The 18131-nt window shown below is 36.9% G+C and overlaps 4 protein-coding genes across 4 annotated transcripts; 2 read left to right on the top strand and 2 right to left on the bottom strand.

Annotated features, from left to right (window-relative positions):
- Positions 1 to 341: 341 nt before the first annotated feature.
- LOC144548802 (putative disease resistance RPP13-like protein 1) lies at positions 342 to 5227 on the top strand. Its single transcript, XM_078297523.1, has 3 exons — positions 342 to 3857; positions 4500 to 4824; positions 4946 to 5227. Exon 1 carries the CDS (start codon positions 356 to 358, stop codon positions 3851 to 3853), a length of 3498 nt encoding a protein of 1165 aa, XP_078153649.1. The 5' UTR covers positions 342 to 355; the 3' UTR covers positions 3854 to 3857; positions 4500 to 4824; positions 4946 to 5227.
- A 314-nt stretch (positions 5228 to 5541) lies between these two features.
- LOC144549045 (aminopeptidase M1-B-like) lies at positions 5542 to 10126 on the top strand. Its single transcript, XM_078297805.1, has 16 exons — positions 5542 to 6247; positions 6400 to 6493; positions 6588 to 6741; positions 6837 to 6941; positions 7061 to 7177; positions 7280 to 7393; positions 7533 to 7715; positions 7821 to 8106; positions 8227 to 8348; positions 8458 to 8555; positions 8660 to 8837; positions 8909 to 9023; positions 9120 to 9187; positions 9323 to 9397; positions 9592 to 9669; positions 9769 to 10126. Exons 1-16 carry the CDS (start codon positions 5584 to 5586, stop codon positions 9949 to 9951), a joined length of 2634 nt encoding a protein of 877 aa, XP_078153931.1. The 5' UTR covers positions 5542 to 5583; the 3' UTR covers positions 9952 to 10126.
- Positions 10127 to 10547: 421 nt separating this feature from the next.
- On the bottom strand, positions 10548 to 17679 carry LOC144549043 (hypersensitive-induced response protein 1-like). Its single transcript, XM_078297804.1, has 4 exons — positions 17619 to 17679; positions 12006 to 12228; positions 11807 to 11927; positions 10548 to 11330 (listed from the first exon to the last, which is right to left on the bottom strand). The coding sequence occupies exons 2-4, from the start codon at positions 12192 to 12194 to the stop codon at positions 10777 to 10779; spliced, it is 864 nt and encodes a 287-aa protein (XP_078153930.1). The 5' UTR covers positions 12195 to 12228; positions 17619 to 17679; the 3' UTR covers positions 10548 to 10776.
- On the bottom strand, positions 16017 to 17761 carry LOC144549042 (hypersensitive-induced response protein 1). Its single transcript, XM_078297803.1, has 4 exons — positions 17619 to 17761; positions 17076 to 17283; positions 16861 to 16981; positions 16017 to 16750 (listed from the first exon to the last, which is right to left on the bottom strand). Exons 2-4 carry the CDS (start codon positions 17262 to 17264, stop codon positions 16197 to 16199), a joined length of 864 nt encoding a protein of 287 aa, XP_078153929.1. The 5' UTR covers positions 17265 to 17283; positions 17619 to 17761; the 3' UTR covers positions 16017 to 16196.
- Positions 17762 to 18131: the final 370 nt, after the last annotated feature.

The raw sequence follows: 18131 nt of genomic DNA, 5'->3' as shown, positions 1-18131 counted from the left end.
GTGGACGAAGGTCATCTATAATTTCAACATCAGTCTCTCAGGACATATCTACTTTCATAATCTCACATAAAATGTAATTTATGGAGGTCTTTTTTGAATAGTTCGCAAAATTGGAATCAAAGTCGGACTCAGTCACTTGACTGTGAAATCGAAATTCATCCTGAGTAGGCCACAGAAATTCATCCTGAGTTACGCATCCAGTTGGAATGCATGTGTTTGTTGAAATGTGGGCCTGTGCCTTCTAAACATACTTAGTTCAACACGCCAGCTTTGACTAATCTCACGTATACTGACACACAAGACAACACTGTCCTCTCTCTCTCTCTCTCTCTTCCAAAAATTGCAAGAAGAATCCATGGCGGATCCGTTGACCACCACAGCAATCAGCTGGGGGTTCTCGGCCGCCAGTTGGCTGATCTCTCCTATTCTAATCCGTTTCTTGAACAAATGCTTTGATGCACTCGGCATAAATCAGCAGTTCCAGTCTCAAAAGCAAATCCTCCTTGTAAAATTGGAAAAGCTCCAGACCACACTCCTCCCTCAGCTCCTCATCCTCACAGATGCTGCACAACAGAGCCCCCACCGGCCGTTCCTCGACAAGTGGCTTCAGAAACTCAAGTCCGCTTTCTATGAGGCCGAGCACATGCTCGGTTTAGTTGAGTACCAGCGACTAGAAAAGGAGGTCCATTCCCTCTTTCCTTCTACTTCTAAATCTTTTTTGAAGAAATTAAAACACAAGTTTTCATCTGAGAAGACAAATCTCATTAAAAGCCTTGAGAATTTGGAAAAAATTGTTAATGAAGCAATGGAATTTGTTCCCCTACTGAACCTACCGAGCAGTAGTAGCAATAGGTCAACTCGGAGCTCTAATGAACAATATAGGAAAACCATTTCTGCGCCAGGTTTCACGGTTATTGGTCGTGAAAAGGACAGGGATTACATTGTAAAATTGTTGCGGGAGGATTTTCCAGAATCATTTAGTAATTCTAAGAGCTACTCCGTTATCGGAATATGGGGCATGGGTGGGTCAGGAAAGACAACCTTGGCACAGTTTGTTTGTGAACATGAGAAAAAAGCCAAGTATTTTGACTATATCATTTGGGTATACGTTTCTGAGAAATTTAATGTCCATGCTATTATGAGAAACATCTGGGAGTCGGTTTCAGGGAGCAGCTGCCTTAGTTACGAAAATTTGGATGTGCTAATATCCCAACTTGCTGAGCAATTAAGAGGGAAAAAGTATTTGTTGGTGTTGGATGATGTTTGGTGTGAGAAAGGAGTTAGTGAGCAAGAAATCAACCAATTTTTTGCTCCTTTAAGATATGGTGAGCGAGGTAGCAAAATATTGGTGACAACTCGGAATGAAGAAGCTGCAAGAGTTTTGGGCGCTATGGATCTAATGAAATTGCCAGAAATTACAGATGAGGATTTTTTATCATTATTTATGAGCCATGCATTACGTGATGTAAAAGTCACTGCGAATTTAAAGAAAAGATTAAGAGAAATAGGGGAGAAGATTGTGGGAAAATTATGCCATTCGCCACTAGCTGCAACAACAGTGGTAGGCCAATTGCGTACAAGGCCAGATCTAGAATTTTGGTCATCCATGCTAAACAAAAGCTTGTTAAATTATACAATGGGAGCCTTGTTTTTGAGTTATCAGCACCTCCCTCCCCCATTGCAACGATGTTTTGCATTTTGCAGTTTGTTTCCTAAAGGGCATCAATTTGGACATGACCATCTGGTTAATTTATGGATTGCAGAGGGCTTCATTGAAACCGAAGATAGTAATGAACATATGAAGGATATCGGTAATCGTTATATTTTGGAGTTAATTTCTAGCTCTTTCTTTCAAGATTACAAACAGGGTTATTACTTTACTATGCATGACCTAATCCATGATCTAGCCCAACATGTTTCTGATGGTGAATATATTAGAATTGAAAGTGGTGAGAACAAGGAAATCCCTGCCCATACTTGCCACATATATTTTGAAAAAAATCATATGCCTGGGGAGTATGTGGAGAAAATATTTAAACTCAAAGATCTACGTACAATTATTGCTTGCGGATCATGGTATTCTTTTTATGCCCTTTTTACGAAGTTAAGAAAATTATATGTAGTGGAAATAGAAGGGATATTGCTTGATGTTAAAAGAGTTTCTAAGTCCATGGTTCAGTTGAGAAACTTACGCTACCTCAATTTTAAGTATTCTAATTTAGATGCACATTATGTATCACTCTGCTATCAGTTACGTTTCTTATCTACTGAAAGTGAGAACCCTATTCCTAATGTTGGGAGACTAATATCACTTCACGAGCTGACATGTTATTGTGTTAGAATGGAAATGGGGTTTGAGCTAAAACAGTTAGAGCTTCTCAAAGACCTTTATGGATCGTTATCTATATCTGGTCTAAATAATGTCAAAAGTAAGGAAGAGGCAGATCGAGCGAAGTTATCTGACAAAAAAGGCCTCCGTAAATTACTTTTTGAGTGGGATTATGTAAGAGGAGATGTCTTTAGAGACAATGATGTTGAAATTATAGATAGCCTTTGTCCACCACCCCAAATAAAAGAGCTGGTTATTAAAAGATATAGTGGTAAGAGTTTCCCTAGTTGGATTTCAAAAAATAATGATAACGTTATTCATCTTCAGCATCTTGAATTTTCTGGCTGTGATGGCTTGGAAGCCCTACACAAAATAAATGAACTATCAGATCTTCTATCTCTTACCATCCGTTCTCTTCCTAGGCTCAAGAGTTGGGTACCTCTTCCCTTGAATCTAACTCAACTAGAAATTTCTAGTTGTCTCTCTCTTGTGTTTGCTGTGAAAGAAGACTTAGATATGATAATGTCAACAAAGGGTTACCGAATATCCCGAATTGTGACTTTCAAGGAAATGATGAATGATTTTATAGAGGATTCTGTTTCCAGCTTTTTTTCTGTTGTTCTCTCCATTGATTATCAGTTCAATGAAATTATGGAAATGATGAAATATGGTGATGATATAAAAGAAGAAACATTATCAACCATTTCAAAAGATATAAATAAATGCTTAGAGAAAAGATTAGACCTCATCTGCCAGCTTAAAGATGTTTATGGTGAACCATTCCTATCCCCCGCCCTCGAGAGGCTTTCAATTAAATTCTGCTTCATCACAGACAAAATCTTAGCTGTGTCTTTGCAAGGACTTACCTCCCTGACCCACCTGAGATTAGAGCATATCATAACTATCACATGTATATCTAAAGAGGTCCTTAGTTCCCTGACCAATCTCCTAAATTTTAAAATTCACGGATGCTTGTTGCTTACCTCAATTGGTGGATTAGACACTCATAGCACCCTTGAAACCCTCCATATATCACTCTGCCCCAACCTCACTACCTTTGAAACATCATTAGTTGTTGCAAGCTGCAGTGACACTATTGAATTAACATCATCATCACGCGAGAGGAGAACCAGATCTAGTACTCTAAAATGTGTTGAACTATTGGGTTGTATGCTTTCGGATGATATGTTACAAGGTTTCATATCCCTAGAAGAATTATGTGTTGTGAACATCCCAACCATGGTAAATCCTTATATCGATCATTTCAAGGTAATCAGTTTCCTAAAACTAAGTAATTGCCCAAACCTTGCTTCACTAAGGGGCTTAAATGAGTTGACCAATCTAAGAGATCTTGAGATCCTTGGGTGTAAAAATCTAAGTTCTCTTCCAGATGTGCCACCATCAGTCAACCATATTACAATTTGTGGTTGCAATGAAGAGTTCACAAGGAGTTGCAAGGATCCAAATCATCCAAATTGGCATAAGATTTCTCACATTCCTCACAAGGATATACGGCAATATTAAAAAGGTAATTTCTATTTGCACAAGCCAAAGAATTTTGTTTTTGCAGCTTTTGTATAATTAATGTAGTTATTTACATTCCTATCAAATTAATGCTTCCGCCCACGAATCTTAGTTTCATATTCTGGAGGCAAAAATCTATTCAATTGACCTCATATAAAGAAGTTTTTTTTTTTTTTTTTGAGATTTTGTTAGAAACTAAATATATGACTGCATTGACCTCATATAAAGGAGCAATAAAATAGGTAGCGAAAAAGAACCTAGGAAAACATGCAAGAAACATTAATAATTCAATTGGGACCAATGATTATGTAGCAGGTACAAATAAAAAAGTTTCAAGTACTACACTTGTACAGGTGCAAACCCGAAATCCATTGTTTTCCATCTTTTACTATAAAGGATGAAAAAATTTAGGTTGTCATAACAATTAATTATGGTGCATTTTATTAATGTATTTTATTACGCTTGCCAAGTTATAATTAACAGCAATTAATGTAAAGTGATTTATGCATCACTACTTAATTATGTCTCTAAATTATATATCAAATTATGACATAATTAATTTGTTGTTCTCTATATTTTGATTTGATTGATTGTCATTTTGGTGCTACTGCAAATATTAATCAACAATTTCTTCAACTATCTGCAGATTCAAGATGAAGTTTCAATTGTGCTGAAAATAAAAGGAGAGAAAAAAATAATATTTTTCTTTGTATTTGTTATTTTATTAAAAACAAGATAAAAAGAAGAAAAATGAAAAAAAAAATTAGCATTTTGTCTTGGTTGGTTGGAAGTTATGTGTTGTGTAGTGTTTTTATGTGGCAATTTATGTTGTTGTACCTAGTCATGTAATTAGTGTTATGCTTATTTGGGTTTTAACCCAAATTAAAAAAAATGGAGCTGGATTGGAGAACCCTTGGAACCCTAATTTGCTTTTGGTGTTTGTGTATCTTGCCAAGGACGAACTTATTAAGGTACATCACAATAAATTAAATTCTTTCTTTTAGATATCCAAATGCTCTTATTATAATTGTTTATAATTAAGCTTAATTATTTCATTTGTTTCTCTTTTTTGAAATTCCATATCTCATGTAGGTCCTTAATTTGATGCGGTCATCCTTTCAAGTTTCAACTATTTTCCTTTAGCCGGATGTGCATTTTGCTTTGGTGTGCTTCAAACAATGAAAAATTAAAGTTTGCTTTAATTGGATCGACTTTTTTTTTTTCTATTAATTGTTGCTCCCTTTCTTAACAAAGCACTTTGTATTGGTTTTATTAATTGTGTTATTGTAATAAACGGTTATTGAACTTATGGCATGCGTGATAAACCTCGTTGAAGTGTGTGAAAATGTTTTTTTTTTTCCTTTTGGTGGACAACTAGATGAATCTTGAGTGTGTTATTAACTCGGGATTTTTCGTTGATTTCATTTTTAGTTTTTAATACGGTTTTATGATATGTTTTTTTGTTAATTATTCCAAAATGCACGGGAACCATTTGATCTGAATTGGTCCATCAGAATATTTTCCATGAACCTAGCCCTAGCTAGTAAACGAAATTCAAAAGAACCAGTGTTGGTACTGAACTGGCATAGAAAATCGATCACGACATTTAATTTCATCAGCTCATACGCATAGATATATAATTTATTTCAAAAATAAAATAAAAGGCTGCAATCTTGTTTATGGAAACTAAAGAAAGAAAGAAAGAAAGAAAGAACGAACGAACGAACGAAATGTGTGAGAAGCAAGAGAGCGGAGATTTCAGGGGGCAACCACGCCTTCCTCACTTCGCCGCTCCTCGCCGCTACGATCTCTTCCTCAACCCCAATTTATCTTCCTGCGAATTCTCGGGATCGGTGGCGATAACCGTTGACGTCATTTCTCCCACGCGATTTCTCGTCCTCAACTCCGCTGATCTCAGCATCGATGCCACTTCCGTCTCACTTGGGGGAAAAGGAATCTCTCCTTCTAAGACAGAATTGGTGGAGGATGTCGAGATCTTGGTTCTGGAATTCGATTCTCAGCTTCCCTTGGGAGAATCTCTTCTTCGGATTGACTTCACTGGTACGCTCAACGATCAGATGAGGGGTTTCTACCGAAGTAAGTATGAGTACAAGGGGGATGTCGAGAACATGGCTGTCACGCAATTCGAGTCGGTTGATGCGAGACGGTGCTTCCCTTGTTGGGATGAACCTGGATTTAAGGCTCAATTTAAGATCACTTTGGAGGTTCCTTCTCAATTGGTGGCATTGTCAAACATGCCTGTCTCAGAAGAAAAAATCAATGGGGATGGTGTATTGAAAATCATCTCCTTTGAAGAATCTCCTCTCATGTCAACCTATCTTGTTGCTATAGTTATCGGCCATTTCGATTACATTCAAGGCATCACATCTGATGGTAATTTAATTTACTCATCAATTTTCATCTTACAATTGCAACTTATTTTTGGTGGTAACAGTACCAAACCGAATTAAAATAGGCAAACCAATGGTATATAATTGAGTTTGAAAACCATCTTACAATTGCAAAACTTGTTTGAATCTGTTCAGGTATCCAAGTTCGGGTATACACTCAAGTTGGCATGAGTGAACAAGGGAGGTTTTCCTTAGATGTTGCTCTCAAGTCCTTGAATCTATATAAAGAGTATGTACATCAAATCAATTCTTCCCTTTCCTTCCCCTCTTTTCTTTAAATCCTAGCTTTTTACCATATTAATTTTTGACTGAAAAAATCAAAGTTATTTTGCGGTTCCGTACCCACTTCCTAAACTGGACATGGTTGCAATTCCTGATTTTGCTGCTGGAGCAATGGAGAACTACGGTTTAGTTACTTACCGGGAAAGTGCATTGCTTTATGATGAAAAATTATCGTCGGCCTCTAACAAACAAAATGTACATAATTCCTTCTCTCTCTAAATTTTTTTATGTTATATTTTACTTTGTAGAGGAAAGTAATGCCAATCGATTAAAATATTTGTGTGTCTCAGGTGGCTATAACAGTAGCACATGAGTTGGCACACCAATGGTTTGGAAACCTTGTGACAATGGAGTGGTGGACCCACTTGTGGCTAAATGAGGGATTTGCCTCTTGGGTACGCATATATATATATATATATATATATATATATTTTTTTTTTTATATTCCAACTCTATCCTTGGTGCATCACACACCATTTGTGCTGTTAATTTGAGAATAGATTTTGACCAACAGGTGAGCTACTTAGCGGTTGATGCAATATTCCCTGAATGGACGATATGGACTCAATTTCTTGATGAGACAGCTTCTGGTATGAAGTTAGATGCACTCTCTGAATCCCATCCTATTGAGGTATTGATTTTACAATTTTTAAACAACCAACCTATACAAGTATGATTAACCCTTAATTTGGGTAATGTTGTTTTTGTTTTTCAACTTGTGATAATAATAAAGGTGGAGATAAAGCATGCAAGTGAGGTGGATGCAATATTTGACTCAATAAGCTATGACAAGGGAGCATCTGTTATCCGTATGCTCCAAAGCTACTTAGGTGCTGATTGCTTTCAGGTGAAACAAAAACTCTTCTTAGTTTTGTATATTCTCTACTTGGGAACTCAAGTATGATGGTAATGAACAGTGATGATTGAATAAGTCTTAGTTGTAAATGTATCAATTGACCATGTCTCAATACTTTTTTTGCTTGTAGAAAGCACTGGCTTCGTATATAAAGAAATATGCATATGGAAATGCAACAACAGATGATCTATGGGCCGTCCTGGAGGAAGAATCTGGCGAACCCGTGAGGGACCTGATGAGCTCTTGGACCAAACAACAAGGTTATCCTGTTGTCTTTATCAACATGGATTCCAACAAATTGCATCTTTACCAGGTCTATTCCTCCTTTCTCTCTATGTTCCCCTTTTCCTGTTCTATGTTCCCCTTAAGCTAGAAAATTTATGGAAAAGTATTTTTTTTTTTTTATTTTATATTATAGGAACAATTTTTGTCAGATGGGTCCTCTGGCTCTGGCACATGGATTGTGCCTCTCACATTATGCTGTTCTTCGTATGATATTTCCAAGAAGTTCATTCTGAAATCGAAATCAGATGAGTTGGATGTAGACAATCTAATTTTACATAAAGAGGGGAATCAAGAGACCTTTTGGATGAAGCTAAATACCGACCAGACTGGTTTCTATAGGGTAAAATATGATGATGAATTGGCATTGGGACTTAAATACGCAATTCAGGCTGATAAGCTTTCATTGATGGATAAGATTGGTAATATCTGCAACCCTTTCTTACACTCAAAAATCTTAATCTGATATTTGTTTTTAAAAAAGAATGTGGATATTTCTATGTAAAATCTAATTTAAAGATATTTCTATGATCAAAATGCAGGCATAATAGATGATGCAAGTGCTCTGTCTGTTGCTTGCAAAGTGACTTTGTCGTCACTTCTTTCTCTCTTGGATGCCTATTCCACGCAATCTCATTATACTGTGCTTTCTCGTGTCATCTCAGTATGTATTGCTTCATTCTTTTTTCTCCCCTCTAAAAAAATAGCATACCATTGGTCACAAGTGTTAGTGAATTGTCTCAGTATCTTTTGCTTTATTTTGGATTTCTCAGGTGAGTCTTAAGATTGCAAATTTGGTTGACGAGGCCACTCCTGATTTATCTGATGACATCAAATTGTTCTTGATCAAACTTCTCAAATCTCCAGCAGAGTAAGTTTTAGTATTTCCAACCCTTTTGCTTGCTTCTATATGATATGTGTATTGCTTTCATATGTTGACTTTTGAATGTGTATATATATATATATATGAAATAGGAAACTAGGTTGGGATGTAAAAGAAGGAGAGAGCCACCTTGACACAATGCTCAGAGCTGAAATACTGATGGCTCTTGTCAGACTTGGCAACAAAAGTACTGTCGATGAAGGAATAAGACGCTTTGCCATTTTCTTAAATGACAGGAACTCATCCGTTCTACTGCCTGATACCAGAAAGGTTTACTTTTTATCTTCTTTTCTCTTTTAGTTTTACAAAAACAAAAGAAAGTTGATATTTTTCTCTTGTAGGCTGCATATGTTGCAGTAATGCAACACTGCACCATGTCTGATAAATCGGGGTACGAGTCCCTTCTGAAAATATACCGAGAGACCGATCAGAGCCAGGAAAAAGTGCGGGTTATAGGTTAGTCAACTCATAGATTGTATTTCGTAAGCTTTTGGTCTAAAAATATGAATTGATTTGGAAGCTTTGTTTATATATATCCTTGTTTTTTTATAGGAAGTTTGGCATCCTGCCCTGATAAAGGCATTGTTCTTGATGCCTTGAACTTCTTATTAACTGATGAGGTTATCTTTCTTTATTTTTTTTCTGTTAACTATTACCTCTATGAATATCATCTCTAGTCTACCATTTTGCTCATTTTTTATCTTATTATAATTATTTGCTCACACCCGGAGCCCCTCCAATTTTCTCTACTTCAGGTTAGAAATCAGGATGCTGTTTATGGACTGAATGTTGTCATTCAAGGGCGTGAAACTGCATGGGAATGGTTGAAGGTACATTCAACAGTGGCAATTCTTAATGTTATATAGCATAATTCTGAGGTTTTTTAGTTTTCTATCAAACTGCACCCAATATTTGATAGTGTCAGCAATGAAAAGCAAACTTGCAACTGTAGGAAATTATACTACAAACTATCATGCTTATTTACAGAAGAAACTTTTTAAGTAATGAACTCTGATTTTGACAGGAAAATTGGGAATATATATCAAAGACATGGCCATCAAGCAGCCTTATTTCTAGCATCGTCAGTTCTGTTGTGTCTCCGGTAATTAGTAACAGAAGCTCTCTTTCTTTTGTCAGTTCTCTTTTGCTATACAATATTTGCCGATTTATTATTTTTGTTTCTGTTTACTTTCCACTGTAGTTTGCATCTTACGAGAAGAGTGAAGAGATTGAAAAGTTTTTTGCAAGTCGGATGAAGCCAACATTTGAAAGGGCATTGAAGCAGAGCCTGGAGAGGGTTAAGATCAATGCGCACTGGATCGAAGGTGTCGGGAACGACAAATCACTTGCTGAGGTGGTATCCCATTTGGTGCAGAAAGCATGAATTATGCATAGAGGTGACTTCACCTTCACTAACGCAACACATGCATTCAAAGGAGAGAAAGAAAGAGAAACTGATAGTTGAATAATCATGTATTCTGAAATTATGTTTACTTGTATTGGTATCAACAGTGAAACCTAATGCTTAATGGTAGGGCTACACCCTGTTGCTCTCTCTCCCTCTCTTACACACAAAAATACAGTTAGTACAGTCTAATCCATTGACATGATCCACAGCACAACGACCTAATAAAGTGCCCCATATATACCAGCACCATATATGATATTTCATGTGGCACACATATACCAGCAGACGTCAATGAAAATCCCCCATCCACCTCAAATCTGACATCAAGAGTCTCCTTCCTATCCAATAGCTGAACAAAATGTTCGTCTATACTAAACGGTTAAACAAACCGCTTCGGTACTTAATTGTAGAACTCGTTGAGTATCATTACACTGCAGACAAATGTAATTACAAAGGCCGGCTATCATAATCATTCCAACCTTCTGGATCAAAGGTTGGCCATACTTATCCAACAGGCCTAATGTGCAAAAAAAAAAAAAAAAAAAAAATTCACTTCCTTGTAGACCTTCATAGACACATGAAATAAAAATATAAACCTGAAATAGTCTATTTCATAGCCTAATAAAATGAAAGTGAAGTCTCATATATATACATGAAATAAAAAAAGAAAACCCTGAAGTAGTCTATTACAATTCAGATTTTCTATCCCATTCACACATCAAAAAGAAAATATAGACAAACAGTTGCAAACACATATAAACAAACAAACAGATAGAAGCATGCAGATATTAAAATTCAGTTTCAGTCAGCCTTGACATTTTGAGCCTGGAGGAGGCCATCACGTATCTGGGTTGCGACGTCCCTGACAGCGCCAGGTCCGTGGGGAATGAACACAGCTGACGACTTGGAGGAGGCACCGATCTCTTTCATGGTGTCAAAGTACTGAGTCACAAGGACCATGTCCATGATGTCCTTAGCCGAAGTACCAGGTACATTCCCAGAGAAGGCAAGCACACTATCACGCAAGCCATCAGTAATGGCCTGGCGCTGACGTGCTATACCAAGTCCAGACAGGTATTTGGCTTCTGCCTCTCCTTCCGCACGCTTAATCTGCAAGATCTTCTCCGCCTCCGCCTTATCATTAGCCGCCAGCCGCATCCGTGCTGCAGCATTGATCTCATTCATTGCCCGTTTTACGTGCTCATCTGGCTCTATGTCCACTATCAACGTCTGAACTATCTCGTACCCGTACATCGACATTGCCTTCTCCAGCTCGTTTTCGACAGACTTGGCGATGTCGTTCTTCTGTTCAAACACATCATCCAGTAACAACTTGGGAACACTGGCTCGGATCACTGTGAAAAAAGTAAATTTCGCAGAGGTCGCTAAAATTTGTCCTTTGTCATGAATTGGTTACTCGAGTTTGATTTGTCTCTATGTAGTGTATGAACTTTTCATTTATCCCAATCAAGTCACTCTCTGACTTTTCCGTCCAAATTTTTTTATAAAATATAACTTTTCCACTAGTATTTTGGATGGAATGAGCATATTCCGTTAGTATATTGAACAGAATGAGTATATTCTGTTAGTGTTCTGAATGGAACGAGTATATTCCCTTAATTGTTTGGATGGAAAAGTTGGAGAGGACTTAATTGGAACAAATGAAAAGTTCAATGACTATAGAAAGACAAATCAAACTTGAGTGATCAATTCATGACAAAGGATAAAGTTTAGTAACCTCCAGCAAAATTTATCCAAAAGTTTTTTATAAGGCAAATTCAAGTGAAAAAGGAACAGAGAGAGATAGAACATGAGCAGAGAAGATACATACCATCAAAGACATAAGACTGGATCTGCTCACGGGTGTTGGTGAGCTTGTAGAAGGCATCAGAGGCCTTGTCAGCCATCGCACGGTATTGCACCGATGCAACCACGGTGATAAACACGTTATCCTGTAAAATCAAAAAAAAAATAATAATAATTAGGATCCAATATATGTAGATTTGTGATGTAGAAATGCATGCAATTACCTTGGTCTTGGTCTCGCAATGGACATCGAGCTGCTGGACTCGAAGAGATAGATAACCTGCAATTTGTTTGCCTATAATCCAGGGCAAGCAGTGACAACCGGGAGTAAGCACCTCCTCAAACTTCCCAAAGCTCTCCTTGATCGCCACATTCGACTGGTCAACCTGTATGCAGCACAAAGCCGGCCCCATTTCTCTTGATTTCCTCTTAATTGATTACCTTGATCTATACAAATACCAAAATACTCATCATTTAGTTAACTCTACATAGATACAATATGTACAAATACCAAAATCCATGGCAAGTAGGAAATAAATATGTTGTTATTCCTTTGAATAACATGAACCTGTTATTCTGATCCCAACCGTTGGTCTTTGTTGAGATTTGTGCATGAAAAACTTACTTTCGTTGAGCTTGAGCATGGAAAAGTTTGAATGGTTATATATGTGTGTGTGTGTGTACAGGTTGGCTAAGATCAAAGTGATAGTTCAAATAATCAGTCTGAATATGTTTTTCATATTAAAATGTGCTTGAGTTCCAAATTTTATATTTTTTGAAACCTTTTTACTATTTTTATGGGTTCTTAAAAATTACTGTTTGAATAATTAGAAAGATGGAGGTGTTATTTGCATGATTGCATATAAGAAAAAGTTAAAAGTAGTGAACCTTGTGAGCAGGAAACTTGAAGAAGAGAAGAAATTACACCTTGGAGGGCTGAATTACAAGGAGAATTGAATTGGTGAGAGGAGATTGAGAGGCGTTGCTTACTCTGCTTGCTTCAGGAGCAAAGCGAAGAAGTTGAGACCTTTCGAGTCGTTACTAGAATTTGAGAGCACTGCGAATTTAGAATGAATTGAAGAATAAGAATTGGCTTTGGCCTTTGCTGTATATAAGGGACCCGTTAATTTGGAAGGATCCAATAAGGAAACAAAGTAAAAAAATTGGTAGAGAAAAATCTGTGAAAGGCAACAGCAACAGGGGACCCAAGAGTATTAATGGGCAACTAGTGCATGTCCATTATCCATTAGAAGTTTGCACAATGAATAAAATGTCTCTGTAGCGTTCGTGCAACGAATAAAATAGAAAGTGATCGATACTTTGATTTGACCCGTAACCACCCAATTTTGAATAAAAGGAACACGTATCCTCTGCATTCACTCAAAAGAGAATTATTAATTCTCTTTTGAGTTAATGTATCTCTTGTTTTTAAAAAGAGAAAAATTTAATCGTTTAATTTTAATATTAGTGTGAATTTAATTTGCACGGATCTTAAAACTAATTACATAATCGACATGCATTAACTCAAAAGAAAAAAAATTTAGTTAATGCAGAGGATACAAATTCTTGAAGGAAGTGCCACTTAGTGTGCTTGTAATTATTATTAGCTGCCCATGATTCTTTCTTTTATCGATACTTTTAAGTGCCACGCAAAAAAGTTATCCATACTTATAAAGGAATTTTATTTATAAACCATAATTAGAAAAAATGTTTTTATGAAATCAACATAATTATTTTCTTTTTACAAAAATCATAAGAATTAAAATGCTATTTCGGTCCTCTTTTTTCTTGGAGACCGAAATGATATTTCGGTCCCAACTGTTTTTGTAAATTTCATGAAAAAAAACATTGAAAAATTGTAAAACTATCTGGGACCGAAATTTTTATTCACAAACTCAATTAAAAAGAATTATGCAAATGCCTTTGATTTTTTTTTTTTTTAAATGCCTCTATTGTTCATATCTTATTCCATAAACATTGATGTTTTTGCATTAAAACATATATATAGTTGTACTAAAATTAACTAGGGTATAAAATGTTGGCACGTCATCAATGTTTTTGCATTGAAACATGGATGGGGAATTAATTGATGTATTTTTTTTTTTTTTGAAAATTCTCAAACAAATAGCATATAGATGGAGGGTTAATTAAGTAAAATTGTTCATTAATTAATTAATTTAATGATGAATATCAACCTCACAATATATAATTCTGATTAAATGTTAATCAGAACAAAACATAAACACTGTATTAGTTTAACTAAAAAAAGAAAGCAAATGATGCTTCTTATTTTTTGTAATATTAATACTCAATTTTAGAATATTTATTATCGAAAAATATAATGAATAATTAACGGATCATGAATCAGAAATAATTTTAGAATGTTGATATTGTGTGCAACATGTGCTGAAGAAACTCAGTTTAATTGTTGCATGTGATGCACACAAATCAGAAATAATCATGCACAAAATGTATGATATCTCCATATTATACCTTAATTACGGCCCTGATTTACACTAAAACCTGTGTTTTAATGCCTATAAGTGTGGACTTTTACTTATATTTCGATGAAATGTGGTACTGCTATGCTTTGTCTGGTATTTTGCAGGAAAAAAGGCAAAAAAATGGATCTGACAATTTTTCATACGGCCCGTATGACATTCCCTACGGGCTGTACAAGATCTGCCCAACCACAGAAGGTTTCCACAACAGAGGCACAAAGTCTCCAAGACAAAGCACAGCCCTACGGGCCGTACGGGCTCCCCTACGGCCCGTAGGACGCTAATTCGGAAAATCCAGCTGGAATCTGAAATGAGCATAATTTAAGGAGGCCGAAAAGGAAGCCTTTTAGGGCGCGATCTGAAGCATTAATTGAGATATTTCCTCACCAAAAAAAAGGATTCACCACTGGAACTTGGACAAGCTTTCTTGGAGCAAAAGACAAGAAGAGGAGAAGAGGAAGAGAAGTGAAAAACGCGAGTTTGCAACGGATCTTCGGATTTCTCCACTGTTTTGTCATGAACTCTTTTATTTTCTGTTATTTGTGTTATCTTGTGAACATGAGTAGCTAATTTACTTTGTTTCTAGGGTTAAGATGTAATTTCTAGTTAGGTTTTATTTGCATGCTACTTGGATTTTGTGTTGAATGCTTTGTTTTTACCTTGTTGAGTAGTATTTTGATTGCTTTATTTGTGCTTGCTTGAATTGATTAGTCATCCCGTTAGATGAATGCGCACATCTAAGTGTTAGGAGCCAAGTCTATGACATTTAATCCAACCGAATAAAGTATATGAAGTAGGGTGAAACCAAGGAGTACCCGAAAGGTGAAACTTTCCTTGAGGCGAAAGTCCTTGGATACTTTTAGTAAACCAACAAGTAACTTAGATAAATTAGGCCAAAATGCGAAAGTTGAGGTTTAACGCATCTAAGAGGGAAGTATTTGAGTCCGGTAATCGGGTACTAGGCCAAAATGCGAAAGTTGAGGTTAGGTATCTAGATCTGGTCGATAGAAACCCTAAACATTAGCATCAACACAGAAAACAGTAGCTGCAGCATTAACTCGGGGTCCCCTACGGGCCGTATGGGCCGTATGCCTTGGGGCTGAACATAAATGAAATCTGAACCCTGAAAACGTCTTTTTATTAATTGAAAACAACTTTAACTCTCTTTATTGTCTTTTAAACTTGTCATAAATCATTAGAATTGTTATAACCAAACCAAACCAATTTCTCTCACTTCTAGAATCTCAAGTGATTTTAGGATAAGTCCGGTCATTTTCTTCCATCCCTGTGGATCGATACCTGAGCATACTCATCGATAGGATAGTACACTTGCTATCTGATTTGACAGAGTATAACAAAGGTTTAAAAGGTATAGCTTGCTATACTGAAACTTTGTAGCATATATTCTGTGCGAACAATGTACTTCATGAATTTTGCCATACTGTTATTAGCCCATCTGTCCCAGAAAAACTGGTATGAACACATCCATCAGGTGTGCCTCCCAATCATGGTTTCTGAAAAACCTATGGCGTGTAGAACCGATTGCACCGCGCGTTAAGCTGTTTGTTTGGAAAGCACTGCACGGTGCCATACCAGTTTGTCAGGTCTTGTATCACTGATTGCCGCAGGTGGCAGCCCTCTGCCCTTTATGCAACCAAGAACCATTTGTTTCATGAATAAATGAGAGAAAGAATGAAATTTATACCGACCGTGTAAATTATACTGACACTTGACTCAAGAAAACCCTGAAATACTATTCATCAAAAATAACGATATTTCTATTACAATTCAGATTTTGTATACCATTCACACAAAAAAAGAAAATGCAAGCCAAAAAATCAAATATGGACAAGCAGTTGCAAACACACATAAACAAACAAACATATAGAAGCATGCAAATATTAAAATTCAGTTTCAGTCAGCCTTGACATTTTGGGCCTGGAGGAGGCCATCACGTATCTGGGTTGCGACATCCTTGACAGCGCCAGGTCCGTGGGGAATGAACACAGCTGACGACTTGGAGGAGGCACCGATCTCTTTCATGGTGTCAAAGTACTGAGTCACAAGGACCATGTCCATGACATCCTTAGCTGAAGTACCAGGTACATTCCCAGAGAAGGCAAGCACACTATCACGCAAGCCATCAGTAATGGCCTGGCGCTGACGTGCTATACCAAGTCCAGACAGGTATTTGGCTTCTGCCTCTCCTTCCGCACGCTTAATTTGCAAGATCTTCTCTGCCTCTGCCTTATCATTAGCCGCCAGCCGCATCCGTGCTGCAGCATTGATCTCATTCATTGCCCGTTTTACGTGCTCATCTGGCTCTATGTCCACTATCAATGTCTGTACTATCTCGTACCCGTACATCGACATTGCCTTCTCCAGCTCGTTTTCGACAGACTTGGCAATGTCGTTCTTCTGTTCGAACACATCATCCAGTAACAACTTGGGAACACTGGCCCGGATCACTGTCAAAATTCAGTGTTTTGATTATAAGGCAAATTCAAGTGAAAAATAAAAAGAATGAATAGATATATATATATATATATAAAGCATGAAAGGAGAAGAAGATACATACCATCAAAGACATAAGACTGGATCTGCTCAGGGGTGTTGGTGAGCTTGTAGAAGGCATCAGAGGCCTTGTCAGCCATTGCACGGTATTGCACCGATGCAACCACAGTGACAAACACATTATCCTGTAAAACCCAACAATATAATTAATTTAATTAAGATCCTGTAAATGCACACAATTAGAAGATTAATTATTGAATAAATGAATGAATGAATTACCTTGGTCTTTGTCTCGCAACGTACATCGAGCTGTTGGACTCGAAGAGAGAGATAACCGGCAATTTGTTTGCCTATAATCCACGGCAAGCAGTGACAACCAGGAGTGAGCACCTCCTCAAACTTCCCAAAGCTCTCCTTGATCGCCACATATGACTGGTCAACCTGTATGCAACACAAAGCCTGCCCCATTTCTCTTGATTTCCTGGATCTGTACAAATACCAGAATACTCAGGAATTAGTTAACTCTACATAGATACAATATGTGGAACCCATGTAAGGATATAAAAACAACTCAGGGTGACAGCCATATATAAATTAATAAATAAAATAAATAAAAGAAGGTTGACCATAAAGCACGGCTTGTAATGAATTGGCTCAGAATAAATTATTAAGAAAATATATATTATAATAATAATAGAGCAATGATTTGTTGTTTTTAATTAGAAATACGGAGGTGTTGTTTGCATGATTGGTAAGAAATTGAGGGTAACTGAATTGAATTGAATTGAAATCGAAGGAAATTGGGAGGCGATGCTTGCTTACTTGCTTCAGTGGAATAGTTGAATACTCGAATGGAATGAAATTGTTCGTCTCCTTGTGGTATGAACAGTTACGATAAGATAAGAAATTAATAATCCCCTTTGGCTTTATAAGGGGAGAGAGAAGAAAGGAACGCGCAGACGCGGTGTCTGATTCTTCCTTGTAATCAGACGGAATTTTCGGCGCTTTGAAGGAAGGAAGGAAGTAATTAGGGATTACAATTTAAGAAAATTTCCAAATCGGACGCAAGTGTGAAGTGTAGACGCGGAGAAATACGATACCAATCAAATTCACGCGCACACTGATCTGATTTGGGGGAGTGCACATCCCCTGAGTCCTGAGATATCTCATATTTTGCGTGACCTACGTGTCCGGTGCCTAGTATTGTTTGAGCTTTGAGATTCGTGCAGACTGTCTTTGAACGGTTAAGATTTTCGAAAAAGTCGTGCAAAATATGAGATATCTCAGAGGATGCGAATTTGATTTGGGGACGTTCCCTTCTAATAAATAGATCAG

This window comes from Carex rostrata, chromosome 34 (genome assembly GCF_964058835.1).
Source record: "Carex rostrata chromosome 34, lpCarRost1.2, whole genome shotgun sequence".
Lineage (NCBI taxonomy): Eukaryota > Viridiplantae > Streptophyta > Magnoliopsida > Poales > Cyperaceae > Carex > Carex rostrata.
The sequence above is the reverse complement of the archived record's forward strand: the minus strand, read 5'-3'. Positions and strand labels throughout refer to the sequence as shown.

Coding starts and splice junctions, on each gene's coding strand:
- LOC144549042 (XM_078297803.1), bottom strand. CDS start 17,264: ATGGGGCAGGCTTTGTGTTGCATACAGGTTGACCAGTCATATGTGGCG. Junction 16,982..17,075: donor GTTGCGAGACAAAGACCAAG/GTAATTCATTCA, acceptor TGGGTTTTACAG/GATAATGTGTTTGTCACTGT. Junction 16,751..16,860: donor CCAGTCTTATGTCTTTGATG/GTATGTATCTTC, acceptor GAATTTTGACAG/TGATCCGGGCCAGTGTTCCC.
- LOC144548802 (XM_078297523.1), top strand. CDS start 356: ATGGCGGATCCGTTGACCACCACAGCAATCAGCTGGGGGTTCTCGGCC.
- LOC144549043 (XM_078297804.1), bottom strand. CDS start 12,194: ATGGGGCCGGCTTTGTGCTGCATACAGGTTGACCAGTCGAATGTGGCG. Junction 11,928..12,005: donor ATTGCGAGACCAAGACCAAG/GTAATTGCATGC, acceptor TTGATTTTACAG/GATAACGTGTTTATCACCGT. Junction 11,331..11,806: donor CCAGTCTTATGTCTTTGATG/GTATGTATCTTC, acceptor CTTTTTTCACAG/TGATCCGAGCCAGTGTTCCC.
- LOC144549045 (XM_078297805.1), top strand. CDS start 5,584: ATGTGTGAGAAGCAAGAGAGCGGAGATTTCAGGGGGCAACCACGCCTT. Junction 8,838..8,908: donor TACTGCCTGATACCAGAAAG/GTTTACTTTTTA, acceptor TTTCTCTTGTAG/GCTGCATATGTTGCAGTAAT. Junction 9,188..9,322: donor ACTTCTTATTAACTGATGAG/GTTATCTTTCTT, acceptor TCTCTACTTCAG/GTTAGAAATCAGGATGCTGT.